Genomic DNA, 22,957 nt, shown 5'->3' on the forward strand with positions numbered 1-22,957 from the left:
GACAAGATGTTAGATCACAGTCAAGGGCCAAGGGAAAGGAAGCAAGGGGGAAATCAAAATAAACAATACGAGTACTAGTAACACAAGGCAAGTAGTAGATCTGTCTTTCACATTTAGAACAGCTGTATCCGTGAATGTGATGTGATAGGATGATGATGCCAAGCTATCAGACAGAGATCACATGCCACATAAAACAAGTTCTCAAGCTACTTTTTAGTATCTGCTAATGCAGGTCTCAAATTAAAAACAGCTTGATTTGTGGGTTATTTATTTTCTTAATTCCAAATCTCCCAAAATGTGTTTATGCTGGTTGCAATCCTTTCATGTCAAGACATAATATGATTTTTTTATTGGAGGAGTTTTTTTTGTTTCTATGCAGTGTTTTATCCTTCATTAAAGCATAGTCACATGTTATAATACTCTGATGTCTCTTTGCCTCTAGAGTTGATACAGAAAATGTCCAAACCAATAATAATAATGCAATCCAAGGGGAAAAGGGTGCATTTAAATTCTGGCTCCCACAGCTACTGCGCAGTTTTGTCAGTCGATCTCTGAAGTGCCTCATCCTCGGTTTTAAAATTGACATACTAAACAGGGTAAGAGCAAGCTTCTCTCTGTCTTCATCTACAGCTGGGCTCACTATGTAAAGCCATGTTAGGTGTGAAATAAGCCTTTATTAATGTATTGCTTTACTTATTATATATGTGTGTATTTATTGATTTAATTCCTGACATATTTTCTCCTCTTTCACATAGCATTTTCCAAAACAAAAAACAGACTTTCTGTGTACTAAATAATTAACTACATTCAAATCCTCTCCTAGGCTTCCATCAGTCTATGCAGATTTTGAATACATTGTTACTATATAGTTATAGTATACAGTTACTTCTGCTTCTTCATTCTCTTTTGTCGTTTACAGCCATGTCAGAAGCAAATGGAACCCAAATCAAGGAATTTATCATCATGGGCTTTCCTGGACTTCTGCCCCAGTATTATTCACTTGTGTCTGCCTTTTTATTTTTTGTCTATATAGCAATTATAACTGGGAATGTTATTATTATAGTTGTAGTCGCTGTTGACAAAAGCCTTCAGAAACCCACATATTACATCTTCTGTAACCTTGCAGTGGCTGATTTAGCCTTCAGTACCACTACTCTGCCCAAAATCATTGCCCGGTATTGGTTTGATGCTCAAACTATCTCATTCTCTGCTTGTTTCCTTCAGATGTTTTTGGTCCATTATCTGGGGTCCGTCAATTCATTTCTTCTATTGGTAATGGCCATTGATCGCTACGTTGCAATATGTAACCCTCTCAGATACCCGGCCCTTGTTAAAAACACCACTGTCCATGTTATGTGTGCCTTTTCATGGCTGATAGCAATTATTTTCATGGCTATTATTGCCCTTCGAGCAGTGTTTTTACCATTCTGTGGGCCCAATATTATTAAACATTGTTACTGTGATCACATTGGAATAACAAGACTAGCGTGTACAAATATTGCATCATATAGCTTAGGGACATTCATAATTGCCATGATAGTGTTGCTGGTACCTCTGTTTTTTGTAATATGTTCTTATATTCAGATCATTACCTCTGTGATGAAGATCACAAGCTCTGAAAGGAGATACAAAGCCTTTTCCACTTGCAGCTCTCAACTGTTCATCATAGCTCTGTATTACCTTCCCAGGTGCTTTGTTTACCTGGCAAATGTTGTGGGCATCACCATCAGCCCTGATTTCCGCATTGTTCTGATCCTGGTCTACAGCCTGCTCCCTGCCATGGTGAACCCACTGATATACTGCTTCAAGACCAAAGAAATCAAAGACAGCCTGATAAAGAGGTTTGGGGGCAAAAAGGTTGAAAACCATATTAGGAATATCTAACTAATTAGAAGAAATGTAGAATTTAGACTGATCTATATTGACATGCTTTTACACCGATCAGCCATAACATTATGACCACCTGCCTAATATTGTGTAGGTCCCCCCCTTTTGCCACCAAAACAGCCCTGACCCATCGAGGCATGGACTCCACTAGACCTCTGAAGGTGTGCTGTGGTATCTGGCACCAAGACATTAGCAGCAGATCCTTTAAGTCCTGTAAGGTGCGAGGTGGGGCCTCCATGGATCGGACTTGTTTGTCTAGCACATCCCACAGATGCTCGATTGGATTGAGATCTGGGGAATTTAGAGGCCAAGTCAACACCTTAAACTCGTGATTCATCAGACCAGGCCACCTTCTTCCATTGCTCCGTGGTCCAGTTCTGATGCTCACGTGCCCATTGTGTATGCGCTTTCGGCAGTGAACAGGGGTCAGCATGGGCACCCTGACTGGTCTGCGGCTACGCAGCCCCATACGCAACAAACTGCGATGCACTGTGTGTTCTGACACCTTTCTATCAGAACCAGCATTCAATTTTTCAGCAATTTGAGATACAGTAGCTCGTCTGTTGGATCGGACCACATGGGCCAGCCTTCGCTCCCCACGTGCATCAATGAGCCTTGGCCGCCCATGACCCTGTCGCTGGTTCACCGCTTTTCCTTCCTTGGACCACTTTTGATAGGTACTGACCACTGCAGACCGGGAACACCCCACAAGAGCTGCAGTTTTGGAGATGCTCTGACCCAGTCGTCTAGCCATCACAATTTGGCCCTTTTCAAAGTTGCTCAGATCCTTAGGCTTGCCCATTTTTCCTGCTTCTAACACATCAACTTTGAGGACAAAATGTTCACTTGCTGCCTAATACAGTATAACTCACCCACTGACAGGTGCCATGATAAGGAGATTATCAGTGTTATTCACTTCACCTGTCAGTGGTCGTAATGTTATGGCTGTATATATACGTTAATTTTAAGAACGATACATTTTTGTTGATGTTCAGTAAGAAGTTGCTTTTCAAATGACAATGACACAATTACACAATTACCTGTAATTGGTGATCAATTCCAACATGAACTGTCTTTACTGTCCGTCATTTCTGAATCTTTTCATTCATAACAGGTCCTGACCAAGCTGTCATTATCAGAAGTCTACTGCACACCAGCATTAAAAACCCATTACACATACCCCCATTGTTTTCAACCCACCGGTGGGTTGAGATATATCTATTAATAACTCTGGTGTTATTATAGCCAGAAACATCACTGCAAAGTAAGAACAATAAAACAATTCTCAAACAAAAGTAAATTGTAAATAAATGATCATAACTCTTTTACTTTTTATCCAGTTTGTCTTAAAAGTTGTATTTTGACTAGTACTTTAAGGTAAAATTATAAAATAAATAAGGTTACATTGAAATATTTTTCATAAAATCAAAAAATGTCATAATTTATCATTCATAATTATGCTATTATTTAACTGGGGGAGAAAGGTGTTAGTGTTGCAATATAGTGTCTAATCATGATCAACATGATTCTGTAGTTTGTATGCTTTCATTTGAGTGGCCCCACATGCTTGTGGCCATGGAGAAATAGCCCTTTTGCGCATTTTTAACAAATTCTCTAATCTTTTCCGCATAGGCTAGGTTCTTTCAAATGTACATTATTCCTCCATTTTTTATGCTATTTTCACCAAACAATTTCTACAAGTTTCAATTTGAGTGGTATTTCAACATAAAAAATTCATCTAAAAAATTCCCATAGACTTTAATGGAGGACAAAGGTCATAATTTCAAAAAACACATTTTTGTTTTTGTGAAACAACTCGGTAGTACTGTAATATAGTTTGTCTAATCATGATCAACTATGCAGAATATTATAGTACAAGTTGTCTAGTTTCATTTGATAGTTGACACATACCTGTCATACAAAGTGACATGCACAATTACTCTACTTTATGAGTCTTGCTATAGTGTAAGATGAATATCACTCTTCCAGATTGATTTTATCATGTAAGCAACTTTTAAAACTTTACATTTAAAACTTACCAAATACTGACAGATGTCAAAAGCTAACAAGTATGCTGATGTAAAAACTTAGCAATGGTCTCCACTCTCCACTCCTTGACAACATCCTTTATTCAAATTCTCCTTAAAACTATACTTTTCTATCCTGCAATTAAATATTTTGATATTTAAATATATTGATATGAAATATAATGATTTTAATAACCACTTTCTACTGTCTTGTCCTGATTTTAATATATAGTATGTATTTTAAATGAATTTAAAAATAGCGTTATATCATATGCTTCACTAAATTATTAATTGTATTATTTATATGATCGGCAGAGTTGATGCTTGCCATTTCTCATGTGATTTACAGTCTCCGGGTCCACTAATATTTACATTTGGTCTCCCCACAGCCCACCTGAAAGTTTCAAAATTGGCAGCCATGTTGTCGACCATGTTTATGGTGAGTCTCACCAGGTTTTTTGTTTAACTACAGTTCGCTGAATGCCACCTGGTAATTTTAATTACAGTTCAGTGATCATAGAGGCTCACTGGTGGCGCAGCCGGTGATTATAAGCACACTTCCGTTGTGTCATCGCTTCCTGAGAAAAACCAAGGCCTACAAAACCCCTGGATTTGTCTTCCATTCGTATTTCTTACTCCTTGATAGTACTTATCGTTTCCATAGACAACATACAGGGTTGCTGTGTCCACGGCTGCGAATTTTTTTTGTATTATTTTCTGTCCTACAACAATGGAGATGAATGCGCAGCGGAGATTGTTTGTGAACAATCTGTCATTCCTAAAAAAGCAGGGTAGCAATTTGCAGTGGTCACTTTAAACTCCCAGTGCAATCCAACATTTACATCACTAATTGCACTAATTTACATTGCACTACTTTACATTTACATGCACTATAATGAAAGCTCAATTCCATGTACCAGCAGCTCAATCACCTTTCCAATGTATAAGAAATAAATTAAATTTTGGTAAGTAATCTCCACTGCACATTAATCTCCTCTTGTGGGAAAGGAGATGAACCTCCGTCTGTTTTTCCTGCAGCTGTGGGTACAGCAACACTTTGTTGTCTATTGAAACTATTACTATCAAGGAGTAGGGCTATAAATTACTATAATAATGACTTCTGTTGCTGCAGTGAAGACAAAAAAAAGTGTGATTTTGTAGTTTTTCACAATCCAGGAAGTTAGGACACCCTTAAACCCTGAAGGAGCATGCAAACTGACTTTTGACATCCACAATTGATTAGTACAAGTTTTAAAAGTTGCTTACATGATATCATCAATCTGGAAGAGTGGTATACATATATAGTGGCCTATACATACACCTAAATACATTTTAAAACCATAATATTAGATTTACGCTTGTCTGATTTCTGAGGCCTGCTTGGGTCAATCAACTGAAAAAGTTAAATTGACACAAAAGGGTTCATTTCAGAACAGTCTTTATATTTGTTTACTTTGAAAGCCTCGATTAACTGATTCAGTGACAAGACAAATCTTACTTTTTGTTTTAGATAAATGTAAATCCTACTAGAGATCGATATCCTGGTACCAATATAAAGCTGCACAAGCGTAACATCTGTAAACTCTACCAAGCATGTAGTGTATTTGCAAAATTAACAGCCGACGAAATTGAGTTTAGGTTAGGGGAGACAATACATATAGCCACTAGAGGGAGATATAAACCCGCTTCTGCCACATACTACATGTCATAATAATAATTACAATAATACCATCCAATATTATAATTTTTCCTGTAAATAGTGTGGTGTTATGTTTGTATATTATGTCCATATTAAAACGTATATTATAGTTTTTGTTTTGTTTACTATGTTAATGTTGATGTCATTCATGAACTCGCAAAATGTATGGTGGATTCAATCCGTTAGATTTACTCATGTTTAGCTGGCATAATAGCAGATTTCTGATCTAATGCACAAACCATACCGCAAATGGATTTTGTTTCCCTCGATTCACGCATGTTTTTAATTTTCAAAATGCTTTCAAATACACCTGCTTGACTCAAAACGATACAAAACAAATTCTCCACAGTGAGATCAGCACTGTCCACAAGGTGGAGCCAAATACGCAGTATAGACATATAGTTTTTGTTCTGCTGGTTTTCGTGTTGTGTGTCTGTGTGTGTTTTCATTTTGAGATTCCTGGACAAGCTGTCTGATAACCATAAATACGGTCATACATATACCACCTCCCCGGTACAGCCATGTAAATTATACATGAATGTATCACAATCACAGCAGCTTTTAATAAGACACGGAGGGTATCCAAAGTATTTGACAATATGCAAATAAAGAACATACTAGAAGCAGGTTCAAACTGCAGTCCAGTATATTGTTAGTTATTGCAGTTTTAGAAAGTAGCCCGATTTATGAAAGGTTGCCATAAGTGCCATGCTTGTGATGGTGATGTTGGCTCAGGATTGGCACACACACGCACAAGGCCTTGTGTGAACTTATGCTCTGAAAAGTGTGCCCCTGATGTGAAAGCAAATATTAGAAAGTTATTTTTGAGTTATTTATTTTTTCCCACCAACCCCCCCCCCCCCCCTCGGGAGGACAACTTTACTGTTTATTTCATCACTTTAACAGTTTGTTTAAAAAAAAAAAAAAAAAGGAATTACAGTTTACCCCTCCCTACCCCCCAATAACCCCTTCTAACCCCACCCCACCCTCCTCCACCCACCCTCCCCTACGACCCTTCCCTATCCATCCTAGACCGTCCGCGGCCAGGAGACAGCCAGCCAGACAAACAACCAATAGGGTAAACAAACAATTAAATCAACAGGTGGACAATTAGACAAACAGACAGACGGACTGATGGCACGAGGACAAACTAAGATCAGTTGGGATGTACCAAGCATACACAAACACAAACACACAAAAATAAATAAATTAATACAAATAATAACAAATGGATAAATAAAAAAGTTTTTAACAGACTGTTTGGGGGGGGGGGTGTGGATGAAGCATTAGTTACAATAGTAAATGGAAAAAATTGAGAAATTGTGCCCAAGTTCCGTTAAATCTATTTTTGTTTTGTTTTTTCCTATGTAATATAATTTGTTAACAGGTTTTGCCATTGTGTGATGCTAAGTGTGTGTACATTTCTGAGTAATTTAAATGTTTTACAAATCAAACCTAAGGATTTCACCTACGACACCTGGAACATGATAGATAACATGATTTGTCTTTATTGTATTCATTTTCTTAACCTGAGATGTGAATCAGAAGCTGAATAAATAATACAGGAACCTTAATGTTGTAAAAAGCAAACAATGGTTTTGAGGGTCTCAGTCAGCAGCAGTCATTATTTTTACTATATTAGAGCACCCATCAAGTATACAGCATGTGCAAAATATACTGATTGGATGCAGGTGTCCAGAAAAGATACATATTTTAACTTCAACTTTAAATTTACATTTTTTTTTTATCAACACAACAACAGAGTGTATATTGCACATGGGTGATAAACATATTTTAAGAAGCCAAATCTGCATTCCCTCACAGCTTGAAAAGGAAAGGCACAGTTGTGTTTAGCTTAAAGGCATCCACCAGCTTAATGAGATTCTTCCAGTTGTGTCCTTGTTCAACATTAAAAGCCAGCTTTCAACAATACACGCCCACACAGACGAGCATAAACATACAGCTGGCTAAATATAGAACGCAACCTGAATGTGCCACTCTGCGTGTCTTTGCATGGTAGAAATCTCTCATCATACACAGTGTAGCTCAGTTCATTCAATTCAATCAGCTTCATGCCATGACTTAAAATGACTCACAGCGCTGACATCATAATTACATCATTCACTAAAACTTGAACTGTTACAGTGGGGTGCAATTTCTGAACTTAATGCAATTCCTGCTCATTTAGCCCATTGCTTAGTTTTTTGTCTGTTTGTTTGTTTTTTTCCATTGCGGATTAGTGGGGCACAATAGGTCATTCCTGGCAAAGCCAAACTTCTGCCATGAATTAATAAGCTCTTGTCTGTCTTCCACAAAGGTCAATGCAGAGCGGAGTTATGAAATGACAAATGTGTCAAGCGTCAGGCAACTTATCCATGTGCAGCATGTTCAGGCAACGTGCTTCGGAAAGAGGAACGTTATCAATAGGTGGAGCCAGGCCATTGTTACAGGAGGTCTTGTTTCCTGTATCAGCAGTACCTTCTCCAGCCGTTTCCTTAGGAACACCACCCTGCCTCCGGTGTTATTTGTACTGTTAATTAATCTGTAATGGCTTAGAAAAGCAACGTAAATATTGGCCCACTGCTGTTTTCCAGTAAGTCTTCGTTCTATGTCCTTCAATAGAACAAACGGGAACAAATGTGGAATTTTTATTATGAGCATAAAATATTAAATATAATAATAAACAATAGCAATAACAACTCACCTTTTGTGGTTTGGCAGATGATTCCAGTTATAGATTAAAGTAACATAAATACTGAAACAAACTGTCCACACAAAACAAAGTGAACCAGCACAGTGGTGTTGCCAACCTACAACAAAATGCAGAGCCAGAGTCTACATAGTTTAGCACGGGAAAAGATAGGCATTATTCATTCACAACCAATTCGTTAAAGACTGAATGTGGCAGTTAAGATAAAAAGGTGAAAAGAACCATTTAGCTGTTGGTTTTGCATCAAGAGCTGGCTATTCTGGTTCCTTTCGTGATTTTAACACCCCGAATAAAATGTTTGTGCTGGAATGAGAAGTCGGCTTCCTGACCGAATGGATCCAATTTTCTGTTTACTCAGGAGGCCGAGTGTTTTTGTGCTCTTTTCGGCTCTCATTCCTTTGCGAGCGATTTGTTTTTTCCTCCCCGATTCCGACGATAGGGGATTTCCCTGCCGTAATTTTATCGGCCTCATTCATTTCACAGAGACATCCTCATTCAACAAATTAACCTCACACAACCTTGTGTGAATATAATGTGCAGCAGCTGCTCAGATTTGGTCTCACTACTCCTTGCCCACGGAATAAAAAGAAAACTAAGTTTCAAAACCTAGAGCCAAACCTCTAAATCACTCATTTCTAAACATTAGCTTTTTGTTAATTAAGCACATTGCTTCTTCAATTAAAGGAAAGTTGGTCCTTGAAGGCTGAAGTGTGTTCAGGTGTTTGTTCTAAATGATCTCTAATTTCCTGCTAAATTGACCAGCATTAAAGGTTTCCAAGTCTTCATAAACTGATGATGTAATGGTGACACAAGCTGAAGTGGGGATGAATACACCCTTTTGGGAGCATAAACGGAAAAGGCTTTTTAGGTCAGGAGTCTTCATTCCTGCTCAAGAATGTCTTTAAGGTTTTGATTCCACCTTAGCACTTAACTACCTAATTCTGCTGGACTGAAGGCCTCTATTACCACAATTAGGAACCCTTGCTGACAATTATAAAATGTGAAGTAAATATAAGTTTCAAAGGTGCTTTCTTTGTTTTTGTATGGATATGATCATTTCACAGCTTAACAATACAATCAAATCCATTCAGAGCACCCAGCTTTCTTATGTTGAAAGCAAGTACCAGATTGCAGAACGTCACACAGAACTCAGTGAATCAGTTATCACACCATGGGTTTTCTTATTACACACACACACACACTCATTTGTGTAGAGCAGGGGTGGCCAAGCCTGGTCCTGGAGAGCCACAGGCCCTACAGGTTTTTGTTTTATCCTGCTTATTTGGTCTAATTGTGGGTCTTAATTAGGCAAAATATCCCTGTGTTCCAGATATCCAGGGATTGGCGATTTAGAGAAAAAACTTGCAGGATAGTGGCTCTCCAGAAACAGAGTTGGCCCTCCCTGGTGCAGAGAGACACCCTCGATCCGTGCCCTGGGGCTGTGACACACATTGAAAAGGTTTTCCTACTTCTTCAGATGCAAGAATGACACCAGACACTCCAAGAAAACAATCCGTCCAAAACAGAAATGCACTTCAATAGTCTTTATTTAGTTTAGAGAAGGATTCTATAGAGTTTGAAGAAAAAAATAAAATAAAATGATTAGTGCTATTTACAATCAGTTTGAAAACGTTGCTCTATACAGATTTAAATCCTGATCAATATGAACAATATCCTTTAAGACCTAGTACTGCATTATAAAGCATTTCATTAAAGCAATAACCACAGAGGGGAAAAATGGAAACTGATTACATTAATTTATGAGCAGTTGAGAACAAAATAAGAAAGAAAACAAAACAAACATACACATATTACATAAACTTGATTCAAGGATTAGGGTTTCATGTATTAGGTACAAGACATACTGTCATCTTGTGACGGCTCCAACTGCTAATAAGCTATTTATATAGAATATCCTATACTACACACCAATGTATATCAATAGATCTATAGTCATGTACTATATAAGATTCATATTAAATATATTCTACACATACGTAACCTTAGTTCAGAATATCATTCCCACTTGGAAAAATATAAAAAAAACTTTCTTATTTCATTTTTTTTTTTTTTACAGGTTTAGATGAAAGAGCTCATGCTTCAGTGTTGTGCAAATTTATTTTTATAAGCAAAAAAAAAAAAAGGAATAAAAAAAAATAACATCAAGGTATACTTCATTATGATTTACCTTCTGGCTTTGATTGCAAGCACCATTAACAGTTATACTATACAAGAAAAGGTTAATAAAATCTTATGGCAGAGATGTGCACTTCCTCTAGGAGTCATTTAAAACCATTCTGTGCAGCTGGACAACACCGGGCCATGAAATTAGTTGTGTGTGATTGCAGAGAAATTCATTATGTCAATATACAGTGACAAAATATAGGAAGAAAAGAAGCCGCTTGGATTCTTTAGCAGGCTTTCTGTTATCAACAATAAACCGATCATTTAATAAAAGCTTCCTTTCCCGTGTTAAGGCTAGGAAATGCACTCAAGGTACTTGGCAGAATTATTCCCTAATCTGCAGTTTAAGAATGCATTCAGGAGATCTAAAATCATGTCGTCAGTCTTCTTGCCGAGTGTTACCAGACTTTAGAGGCACATCAATGTGTAGTCTGCCATAGCGCTTAAAATAGTGTGTCCCCAAACAGGATTTCATAATTTTAGTGGTTAAATGAACTGCTAGAATTATTGGGTACAGAAAAACCCCAACCACCCACTCATACAGTATCAGATCTTATTGTGTCGTTGAAAAAGTTTGGTGAAGGGGGTTTCTGGTACAAATAAAAATAACTGCATAAAACTGAAATTGTAATCCCCTTCTCCACCCGCCACCCCCATCCAGTATTACCGAACTGGAGTACTTACTCTTTAACTACACTAACAAAAAAGATCAGGTGCAAACTAGCTTGGTTCAAGCGAGATGGATGCATATATTCCTGTCATGAACAATTAAGACACACTGTAACAATCCAAGAGTGCAATATGCATAACCAGTCTGCCCGTATTCAAAGTGACACAGCACTGGGGGAACTGCTTTTCTGTTAATGCCACAATCTCTTTTCTTTATTTATTTTTTCCAGGATTCTATGGAGGCAAACCAGTTTAGGAGGAGGCATAAGCATTGAAACAGAAAATGAGATGCATGACACTGAGCAATGATCCAGGTCTGGTTAAATCTCCTTTCTCCTTTTTTTCTTTTCTTTTCTGGTTTTGGTTTTCTCTTGTCGTGGTGGTGGCTGTTATAAACCAACTGCCTCCTAAGGGTCCTTGAAGCAAAATTATGTACGTCTATTTCAGCAGCATGAAAGACGAAAGACTATATTACATCGTGGTTGACAGAAATAATGATGTATTTACAGGATCACGCAGCAATTGCTTTCTCCAGTCTTTTCACGGTTCCTCTGACCTAAAAGGTGAAGAGAATAGTTTAGAGATCTTGTAAAAAAAAACTAAAACAAAACACTGCAGCTCATAAAATAGATGGATGAATGTTCACAGCATTTTAGTTCTTCACTAGACAGAGGACTTTGAAGTTTGTAACCACAGATTCGGATTTACTTTTAGGCAAACATCTATTGATGGATCTATCCTAAAGGCCTTCCCATGCATTCTTGCCCCCTCCCCCCATAGTATTAAATGGAGCGATTTTGAGTCAGACAAGTTTATTCAATGCAAACCCAATGCTAAATCTGATCACATTTGATTACTAATGGCAGGTGGTAGTTTATCTCTGTCGTTAATACTCTGGTATCCCCTGTTCAGTTAATCAGCGCACTGAAACACACTGCGCCCCGCTGGGTTTACTTTACAGGCAATCAAAACTATCTGAATTGATTAGATCAAATCTGATGTACAGCTTTTGAACAAGAAAATAATGGCTATACTTTAACTTTTGTTCAATAAGGATAGAAATCCACATTTTCCCATCAAATGTGTATTTTATCAAAACTACAGAAACAGTTAGTGTAGATAGGTTAACCACTATTTAAATTCTACTATAACCATGTTTGTTTCTTCTTATTGTTTTTTTTTTTTTTTTTAAGAAGCTTCATAAGAAAGGTAACGATTCTCCATGTCTATGGAATTGTAAAAAAAAATGGATTCTGCATTTGATATTGAGTACTGCGTTTACAGTTTCTTTTCACACTGTAATAATGCTTTGCGATTTATTTCTCCAAACGTTATTCTGAACGTCCTTTCTGTCTCACAACAGGACCCTGCCTTGCATTTTAGAATTCAGTATTTTACGTTATAGATATAGATGAGCTGGGAAAGAATAACAAAACATGGATATTCTGTTTATCTATAAATGTAAATTTATTTAGTATAGCTATACTGCAGTTCTGCATTTAGAATCTGCACAGCAGGAGTTCAGTTCATATAAACAACCACCCACAGATTCATTTGTAGACTTACAATAAAATAACTTATGTACAGAGAACATAAATAGGTCCAAAAAAATGACTGCTGTTGCACATTTTTATACATACCTTGGGAATTTGGCTCTGGTAATGTCTCTCTGGCCACTAAATGCATCACTGTGGTTTTGCCAAGCGGAAGTTTTAATGCTGTGAAAGAAAGAAGAGATAAAGGGGTCTCATTTTAGTGTTAGAACGTAATACACAAATGGTAGCTTGACCACATGTATGAAATTGTTTGAGTCTTGAGCACAACCACCCAACACATGATGCCTGCCACATCTGGAATATTATTGGACTTTAATCCGCTCCGGATCAGGTTGCTGATATTCCTCGCATCTGGTGGATTATTGTTTTGCATTGTAAATAATTACATGGTTATTCTGACACCTGCTCAGTGAAGTGTCAGCACTTGAAGCCAGGAGTGATATGCAGTGAGAGTTTAAGGGCTGGGAGCCATCATAAATGTTTTACCAGCATATTTCCCATTGTTAAACCAAGCCTTCTGGATTCTTAATGACCAACTGCTCCCCAAAGTGTATTTTCTCCTGCAAAAGACATTACATGGGCTTGTGATGCAGGAATGTGGTGGGACTATATTAAAAGGGGTTCCTGGCATATGATGTTTGGGAAGCTTTGATCTTGTCATTAAAATGAATGAGATGAAAACCTCTACATTAACATTAGCTCTTTAGCTATGAAGCATTACAACAGGGCAAGGGATCTCTGAGGAGTTCAACCCCCCCCCGCGAACCCCCCTGTCACTCAATCGTCAGGTCAAAATCACGGTTAGTGATGAAAGACGTTGTCTCTTGAACACAGTCTGACACCATACATGTCTCACACATGCAGCGAAAGTACTGCACATCTACAACCTTGTGATATCATATATTGATTACCCTGCCAGCTGGCTGGCCTCTTAGACACTGAATTATCTTTGAAGAGCATTCATATCTCAGAGGTGCGTCTCAATTTTAACTCCTCTCAGTCAGAACGTGAAACTACTGTTAAAAGCTACTTGCTTGCTGATGCTGCCCAAGAGGATTCACTTGCACAATTTTGTTTTTCATCAACAGCAAGAGGTTGCAGAGAAACCGTTTGCCTGCGTAGTTCTCCTGCTTTTACCTGTTAAACAATTGTCTACAGTATACAGGGTCAGCACAACCTGTTTTAAATTGAGCACATTTTATTTGGCTTGTAATGTTCTTTTCTAGCTGCCTTGTCATTTTGTAATTGAAGTTTTAAGTTCATCCAGACCACAATGAAAAGGTTCCTCTTTCCATTGAAATGTATATATCGTCAGAAATTAAAAAGTCATTCAATGTACTAATGTCACAATTACAATTTAACAATGCTCTCCGCAACATTAGACAAAAAGGATTGTTGGTAAAGTAGGGACAGCCATAAAAAATACATTTTTCATTCTGTATCAAGAAATAGATTAGTCTGATGACTAATCATACTGCGAATACACTGCATTACTTCAATCAGGCCATTGTAAAAAAGCAGTGCCTCAGAAATGGGCAGAAGATACCACCCATAAACCAGTTTTTAGTGAGCTTAGTCCAAATAGCTTGTACCTTCACTGCCACCAGCTTAGAGCAATCACTTTAAGCTTCCGCAACGATAAACAAATAATGAATAAATGTGTTTTGGCCTTAGGATCAGAAGAATGTTACATGTACGCTTCCAGTTGACCAGTCGTTCCCATGCAGATTTTATTCTGTGCTGTAAAAAGGGCCAGTGCACACTGGGAACTCCTTCTCTGGAAGCTGCTCTAGGGGAGGAAGCAGTAATACATACCTCCTAGCGTCACGTTGCCGTGCAGAAACCTCCCCTGGTAGATGAGCCGTAAAATATTCGGGCTGCTAACTTGTTCCTCTTCCCAGTCTGTGGAGAAAGGTACGATTGAACAGTAGCAATCTACAGCGATAACACAGCAAGCACTATAATGTCATTATATCGCATACCATATTTAGCAGCGTTACTCCAGGCTGCTTTGTATTACATATGCGCACTAGCCCTGCTTTGTTTTACACAGAACATTGCAAGTGAAATAGATAAAGGTGTCCTTCATGGCATCAACTAGAAGGATTAGGTTTTGTTTTTAGAACTGTTCTTCATCTTACAAATGTTACTACAGTCCCTCTCGGCAATTGTATTTTGGATAAAGACGATTCACGATTATATTACACAATGCCATCCATACATGAAGACAAAAAAACTACTTACACAAAGCCATTGTGTTATGCTGGTAACTGGACAGAACATAATCGGAAGTCTAATTAAGCCCTTAACTTCTGACTTCAAACTTTTCATGTTTTGTTTTGTTCCCCCTCCCTTCCTAAACATGTAGGTTAAATGCATTTCTACAGCTCCAGGTGCACTGGGGGCCCTGGCCAAGCTCCCTGCCTATGAATATTGGCTCTTATCCCTGGCTTATATCTGAGCTCCATTTAAGTTAAGGGCTGCGGTACTGTGTGCAGTCAGACCCCAGTCCCCTGATGCAGGGGATTGAATCTCTTTCCAAGATTAAGGAATTGACGTCACCGTAACAGGCACACGTATACACAGCAAGCCCTGTTCCACTGCCAAGATGTTCGGTCAACATTAGGTCTATAACCAGCAAAGCTCTTTGAGAATGTTTTCAGAAGGCCTCCAGGAAGAAAGTGTGTGGTCAGACGTGGACTTTGTTCTTACATTAATGTGAAATGAATCACAGATCTGAAGACTGATTTAACACATAAATAAATAGGAGCTGGACAAGGTTTCCTGTGAAGGACAGGCAAGGCCTGGGTTTTAATGTGGGTCATATTCTTCATTGACATAACTGATTTTCCCTCTTTGAAAACCACTACTTTAAATCACACATTGGCTAGTTAATCAAAAGAGTCACTGCAGGCCTTTGGTGACTTTGCAAAACTACAGACACAGACACGAGGATATCCTCTGGTGCTTAATCTCAAGCTCACGGAGTTCATATTTTATGCAGCAACTGGAAGAACAGAAACCACTTTCAACAACCTTTTAGATATCATTCTCTATCGAGATCCATAGTCCAAAGTGATCACTTGGCTCTTGGCGCTAAGCAGATATTTTGCTCCAGCGCTGTAGCACCAACTGCTCAAAATCAGCCATAACCACGTTTGCACAAGATCTCAGATCACATCAAAGTTATCCCCTAGTATTATCTGCAGAAGGTCACCGGCAGCTGGGCATTCACATACAGTCCTCAGAGGCAGAGAGGACCTCCGAGCACCAGCAGAGCAGGTTGAATCGGACTGAGGGATTCCAGCGACACGTGATACGGGTGCCATCTGCATATCTGAACAGATCTGCCTATTCAATTATTATATCCTAATGCTTTTACTTAAGATTTGTTTGTTACATAAACATTATTTTTATATAATACATATCAAGGTAATAGAGAGATTGTCTACAAATGCTACCTCAGATCTATATTTAGTTGCAATGCATTCCTATGTTTTTTGGGGGGGTAGGATATTTTTTCTGAAATAAATCTCAAGGATGTAAAAATATAATATTGGATTAGTATTATTTTTTAATATGGAGTCCTTTTTGGAATAAACAGCATAGATAAACTATATTACTGATTTGATAACTGGGGTGGATGTAGCCTCATAACTTGACTGGTAAACTGGTATTCTTTCAGTTACCCAACAGACCCGTCGTGTCCTCAGCCCACAGGTTAATTAAATATTCCTGTCAGTGCAGTTGATACAGAAAAATTGTCAACACTTTAAGGCTCCTTAAGAAATCAAGAAAATATAAGTTGAAGTTCTTATTTGAAGTCACTGGCTGCATCAAGCTTGATTAAAGCTGCATGAAACCAATAGATGAATGGCGATTTCTACAGCAGGCCAATCAGAAATTATCTGAGTGGGATGCAAGTCCTCCAAGGTGGATAATGCCTCTCAGTTTATATAGCAAACAGGAGGCAACAAATGAAGCTAATAAGTGGCATATTTAGTTCTGGAGAGTGCAAGATTGGGATTTCTGCTTCAGTCAAAATACGTATCTGTTTCCTGCCCAGGTCATGTGACCCAGTCTTCCATACCTGAAATCTGTTACCCCCTCCATGGTTCTTGGCTTTAATTATATATTATTTGTATCTTTCTTGGTCCAAGGTGAGGATAAATCTGCATGAAGTCCAGTGATTGTAAAATCCAGTAATGGTAGAAATACAACAAGTTGTTCTTCCTTTCCATCCTATCACCATTCTCACATTTTTCTAGCTTTGAAGTGATTGGCTGGTCACACACATTGCCTCAATAAAGAAATAAAAATAGAACATTTGAAATGGCACATAAAACGGTTTGGACTATGAACAGCCCACTCACCCATTGGCCAGTTGTCGTACACATGTTTGGCAATATCGGCAGCCGAGTCATTAGGAGAAAACAAAAACTCTTTTGTTTTTCCGCTCACCAGGATGAGCCGCAAGTTGATCTGTAAGACACAAGAGAGAGGTCAGTTAGATGCGTGTAGGCTAGAAATAAATCAGAATAGCCCCTCTTACATACAGGTGATTTATGACAGAACACAAACGTTTACAACACAACTGGGAAAAGATTGAAGCAGTTGGGTATTACACATTTAAGTGTCCTGTAACATCACTGTTAAATGAAGAATTTTTCCATAACTCTCTGCACGGGGTGACATTTATACACAAGACCAGAGGTATAGGAACTGCTGCTGGATTCTCATACGTGATTTATAACGGGTATAGTTGCCTTGATTTAGTTCTGCGAAAATACCTATAGAACTATTAAGCAGAATATTATTTATTGCTAATGTTACAAGGGTGAGCTACGCATAACATTAAAAAGGCTGTGTAAAGGTATAATTAAAATAAAAAACAGATTTACATTATTTGACAATGAATTGATTCTCATGCAGAACTATGGCCACAAGTACTGGAAATTAACTAGTCTGTGGTGTGATGTAGAGAACTCTTGCTATTTCCCATCTATTGTCCTAGGCGTCCTAAGCCAATCAATGGCTTGTCAGATAGACAGAATGATTGACAGAGAGGTCAAATGATACGAAATAGTTCCAGTCACATCCAGGTAATGCACATTAAGCACTTGCCATGGCAAATATAGGGCTGAGGCTGTGATCTTACTGTGCAAAAATACAGTACAGACTGTACCCTGAAATTGTGCTGAATCATGCAGGTAACCATTCTTTAACAGCTGGTGTTTCTAAATCCCTTATATACAGTAATATAAGACATGGGGACATAAATAACCCCAGTCAAGATTTATTTGACATTGCTAACAATAGGTAAGTACAGAACATTGCTCTATTGTGCCTTTTTAGCAGTTAACATAAAATGAAAAGAAACAATTCAGGTTGAGATTTAAAGTTTAAACTTATGCAGCTGTATATCCAATATACTAAAGCAATATATTAACAATTAGCAATTAACAACTAGGTAAACAAGAGTCTACATTTGCATACCACTTGTTGTGTTACCCGTTTAAATTAGACTTCAGGATGCACCACATATTAAGAGCTCTGTCATTTCTTTAGGGGCAAAGTGGTGTATGCAGGCTGGGCTTTAAATTTTAATCAGGAAAACCAAAACCTCTTTCAAAATTAATAGACAGTGTGCAATCACAGTGTAAAATTAAAACTAAATCAATCTAGATACCTATACATCAATATAGATATAAAATACAATGATATTCTCATCTCCCTTACAACAGAATGGGAAAGGCAACCTTAAAAGCAAAGCATTCCTTCAATGACAGTGGCCTGTCTGCTTAACACGATTCTGTTCATATTGTTGGTTGTTTATTCTAATACAAAACTGTGTGCGTGTGTATATGTGTGTGTCCTGAAGAGCAGCTCCTCTGTTCCTATCAAAAAACAAAATGGGAAAAACCAGGCTTGGAGGGGAGGCGGTGCAGAAGAACACATGCAGTAGGCTGGTGCACTTGAGCCGTATGATGTAACGGTGTTAGCCCGTCGATTGAAACAGAGATCCTCCTAAGCACCTTATCATACCAGATTACTGCAATGCTTTCAAACCCTCCCAATCCGAAAGCAAAAATGCAGTTTGACTCTTTACCTAATCTGATTCCCCTCCACCTATTGCAAAAAAATTTAAAAACCGATCATTTCCCTTAACTTGCCACAAGTTAGAATCTCTTTCTACTTCACCAGGCTTCACAGTTAGAAGCTCATAATGTTATAATTTTGTATGCATTTATTAATTCATTTTTACCTTGCAATCAAGCCTCACACAGCTCCACGTAGCCCACTCAAATCTAAGTTGACTTTTAAGTGGGTTTGGATTATCAAATTAGTTACCACAGGTACATAAAAAAGACAGAATTACCAGGGGAATGGCTGAAACCACATTAATAAGTACACGAAAGGCAAGAAAAGACTTGAGTAAATTAGCCAGCAAGAACTCAGTGAGAAGCATCTCATACCACCCACTCTGTTTAATTGATCCCGTTTCAGAGGTTCAGCCATAAGTTATGTGAACTTATATTTTAAAGATAGTAAGGGATATTACAATGTGTTAACATGGGAATAGTCATTTGCCAGCAGTGAAAAATGTGCATATTACTATAAATATTTAGACGACAATTTTATACACATACACACACAATTTTGTGTAATGGTGTCATTTAACAGATTTTAACAGATTTCTTCCATATTAGGCTGTGTGTTGTTTTATGAAGAACCCATGGGATACAGTGTCTTTTACAACTTTTACCTTTACACATACTATTTTATTAGTCAATTGCTTTCCTATACAAATTGAAATATTGCAATGTGTTCTTGGTTATCCCAAAAGAAATGCTCAGGAATCTGTAAATCTGAGGATTTTATATTAAAAGTGTATTTGAATTGGTTTGAATACAAAATCTGAATAACAAACACTGGGGATGTTAACATCAAAGTCTATCATTGAGCTAGTCCTAGCCCTCCCCGTTTTTATCACTTTCTTTAGCTCATTGGGAATGCAGCACTGTCTATCTTCTGCCACTGAATTTGAATTAGAGCTTAAAGGAAAATTAATTAAATCATCGTTTCACTGTGTACACAAACCAAGAACCGAAACAATGTATTCTATTAAAAAAGAAAATACAGTATTCAAAACGGGAAACCGTTCTGCCGCACAAAACTAGTGCAAATAAATTGAAATGTAAACTCTGGAGAATTTTCAGCAGTAGCCTCATTATATTACACACACCTAAAGCCCAGGATAATTTATTAGATATTTCATTAGGATATGATTTTAGGGGATAAAGCTTTTCCCTTAAGAATTTTAATGCTTACATTCCAGCAATGACTGGAATACATGTGCTTTTAAAATTGTTAATTCCATGTTCTTTAGTGTTGTTAATTACTAAATCTGTAAACAATTACAACATGCTACTGTAAGCTTTAACAAACTTTATAAATGCATAGCTAACAATTTTCCCTTGTGAATCTAAAGGTTTCAACTAATCAAGGCCAACAGATTCAGTGACCTGGTTGGCTACAAAGCAATGAAATGTCTATAAGGACACTTACACACACACAAATAATGTGACATTTTGTATTCATCAAATTTTCTTGTGCGCCCTTGTTTTGTATAGTGTAATCTTTTTCCACATTTTAAAGGACAAGCTTAATTAAAAAGAGTGAACGTGTAATTAAAATTGATTTGAAGCACTGCATTTTTTATTTATTTTTTCACTCGACAGGAGGTACCAGTGTTTCACAATGTGAGAGCCATGAACCTCAGTGTTACTGATTTAAATAAGTCAATTAATACAGATAAATAATCCATGCACATAATAGCTTGTATCTGGTAGACTTCAAACGCTTATGGTAAGCATCAGCACTAGAAGCGTCTGAAAGGAAGGAGAGGGGCAAAGGTCACCTTGTGATGCAAAGTGAATTGTGAAAGAGATTCTACCAAAAACATAACTGAATCTATGGAAATTATGTACATAACACACAAATTCAAGGAACGAATTAGTATTCTTTTTTCCTTTTGTCTGAAGGGGATGTTTGTCCCTGCTGTTTGACCAAAGTGTCGCTTTTAAAACATTAACCACAAACTCATGTTTCACATTAGGGCCTTTTTGACAGTCATTTTCTCTAAAGTAAGGCGAAAAGGGAGTATTTTTACTGATTCATCCGTCTTTGGCTGCTGCAGTTAACGCTGACAGCTCACACGACATTTATTCAATAGAATTACATGAAGAGACTTACGTAAAAGCAAATTGATGAAAGAGCAATATTAGAAACAATGCTTGAGGCACTGCTTTCTTTAAGCCAGTCATGTGTCCACTTTAATAAAAAAAAATAAGGGGGGGGGGGGGGGGGGATCAGTGATGTTTTATCCAGCTCAGGAGAATAACTGTCTCTCCAATACTATGTATCTGTTTGAATACTGTTTCAAATGTCAGTCATATAAAAACTGAAATAAAATAAACTGAAGAGCTGCTGTCACCAGAATTTAATTCACAACCTTTTACATCGGTAATTAGTATCATAAATTATTATTATTATTGGGAAACTCTGACATTTCCTTAAATCATTAGTAAGTGAAAAGCATTAAGGACAGAACTGCAATGCTAGTGGGATTGAAACAAGACAGACAGTGACTGCAAAAACACCACACAGAGCAATAACAATGTAGGCTATCTACGATCACCTATAAAGCTAGCTTGCACAGGAGTATTTTTAGTACGCAAGAACCAAACTCGTCCCTGCCCACGAAGGTCATTAGTCTGAGGTAATTGATCTTGTTTTTTTTCTGCACATGAATACTGCATTTCAAAATTAGTTTTATCCTCCACTGGACAACTTGTGATCCATATCATATAGGCTAAAGATTATTTACAGATTCAATTATGATTGTAAATTCATCTTGTGTGCATTATGTAGGGCTGTTATTTAGGGTTATTTGAACAAGTTCAGTCTACAGTTTAGTCTGTAATGTTTGTCTGGCACACTGAGTGGCATAGCACACACAAAGTAACTGGCAGTCCAGATTTGTGGCAATGTGAATATAGTCGCAACAATAATGTCTAGGGAGCAGATTCCAGTCAACGCTGTCTTTTTTTTTTTTCCAAAGGAAACTGAAATAAGGATGCAGGCAGCCAGACAGAACCAGGGAAATCTAATTCATACTTTGTTCCCATTTCAACTTACAGTAACAAACGTGTCATTTGTAATTTTGATCTGTTCCCTTTAGTGATACTGGAAGATCTCGTCCTATTCACAGTAACGGAAACTCCAAAAACCTGACGTTTGATAAATTACACAATTCATTAAAAGTGACATTTGCAAAAGTACTCATGACTCAACCAATCCTGTGGAGTTCTCTGCAGAAAAACAAAAATAGAATAATGAAATGTCACATGGGCAAGAGGCTAGAGATGGGGTTCCTTAATAACAAATATGGATGGAATTAAGATCCAGAGACCTGAGCTAATAGTCACCTTCAAATATTCACACGGATGGTCCATTTTGCAGCTCAGGAGTGTGCCAGCTAATAAAGCTGGCTTGAAACCAAACAGCTTGATTTCTTCTCCTCAGTACAGAAGACACGTTCTTGCATCATTTTTCCCCCCATAAGTACACAGCATGCTGTAGAAAAATCAGACCACAGATCAAGGCTGAATAAAGGGTGCATTTAGAAACTCATTGAAATAGCAACTATTGAGCAAGGATATATGTGGCAATGAACATATTCTCTTCCTATTCTCTTTCCTATTATTAACATACAATATTTCCTTTCAAAAAAGATCTGTAATCCATTGCCCACAGAAGTATTCTAATGTTATGAATACTCAAGTCTTTGGGTAAGAAAGTGTAATCCATAAAATATTTCAATTTTGAGGGCTATTTTATATTTTTACCCAAGAAATGTACACCTAATTTTTCAGAAAGCATAGTCAGCAGACAAGAAAACAATCTGCTCCCCCCATAAAAAATAAATAGAAAAAACTACTGTGAATTTAACTTTATTTTTATGTCTTTCAGTATTTAAGTATGGACGTCACTGAGCAGAATTGACAAAAGACCTAGGCAGACACAGGACTGGATAAAGCTCAACACAATGAATTACACTTAGAGAAAGGTCAGCATGACCCAATAACCATACATGAAATATGTATAGTCATCATTCTTCGATCGACAATACTCTGATGAACCAGCTTACGGCAGAGTGTTC

At 37.6% G+C, this 22,957-nt stretch overlaps 2 protein-coding genes across 3 annotated transcripts in view; one reads left to right on the forward strand and one right to left on the reverse strand.

Annotated features, from left to right (window-relative positions):
* The first annotated feature begins 921 nt into the window (after positions 1-921).
* LOC136747229 (olfactory receptor 2AT4-like) lies at positions 922-1,884 on the forward strand. The gene has a single exon (XM_066700180.1). The coding sequence runs from the start codon at positions 922-924 to the stop codon at positions 1,882-1,884; it is 963 nt and encodes a 320-aa protein (XP_066556277.1).
* A 7,968-nt stretch (positions 1,885-9,852) lies between these two features.
* Positions 9,853-22,957, reverse strand: part of ubl3a (ubiquitin-like 3a) — a 32,611-nt gene continuing 19,506 nt past the window's right edge. Inside the window, exons 2-6 of one of the 2 annotated variants that reach the window (XM_066699698.1) lie at positions 22,224-22,371; positions 17,106-17,214; positions 14,548-14,634; positions 12,817-12,894; positions 9,853-11,732 (exon numbers count right to left, since the gene is read on the reverse strand). In XM_066699698.1, coding sequence (XP_066555795.1) covers positions 11,680-11,732; positions 12,817-12,894; positions 14,548-14,634; positions 17,106-17,214; positions 22,224-22,250 — 354 coding nt within the window. In that variant the 5' untranslated portion in view covers positions 22,251-22,371 and the 3' untranslated portion in view covers positions 9,853-11,679. The remainder of the gene's footprint in view (positions 11,733-12,816; positions 12,895-14,547; positions 14,635-17,105; positions 17,215-22,223; positions 22,372-22,957) is intronic. The other variant, XM_066699697.1, reaches the window with a different exon arrangement.

Source organism: Amia ocellicauda, chromosome 3 (assembly GCF_036373705.1).
Source record: "Amia ocellicauda isolate fAmiCal2 chromosome 3, fAmiCal2.hap1, whole genome shotgun sequence".
NCBI lineage: Eukaryota > Metazoa > Chordata > Actinopteri > Amiiformes > Amiidae > Amia > Amia ocellicauda.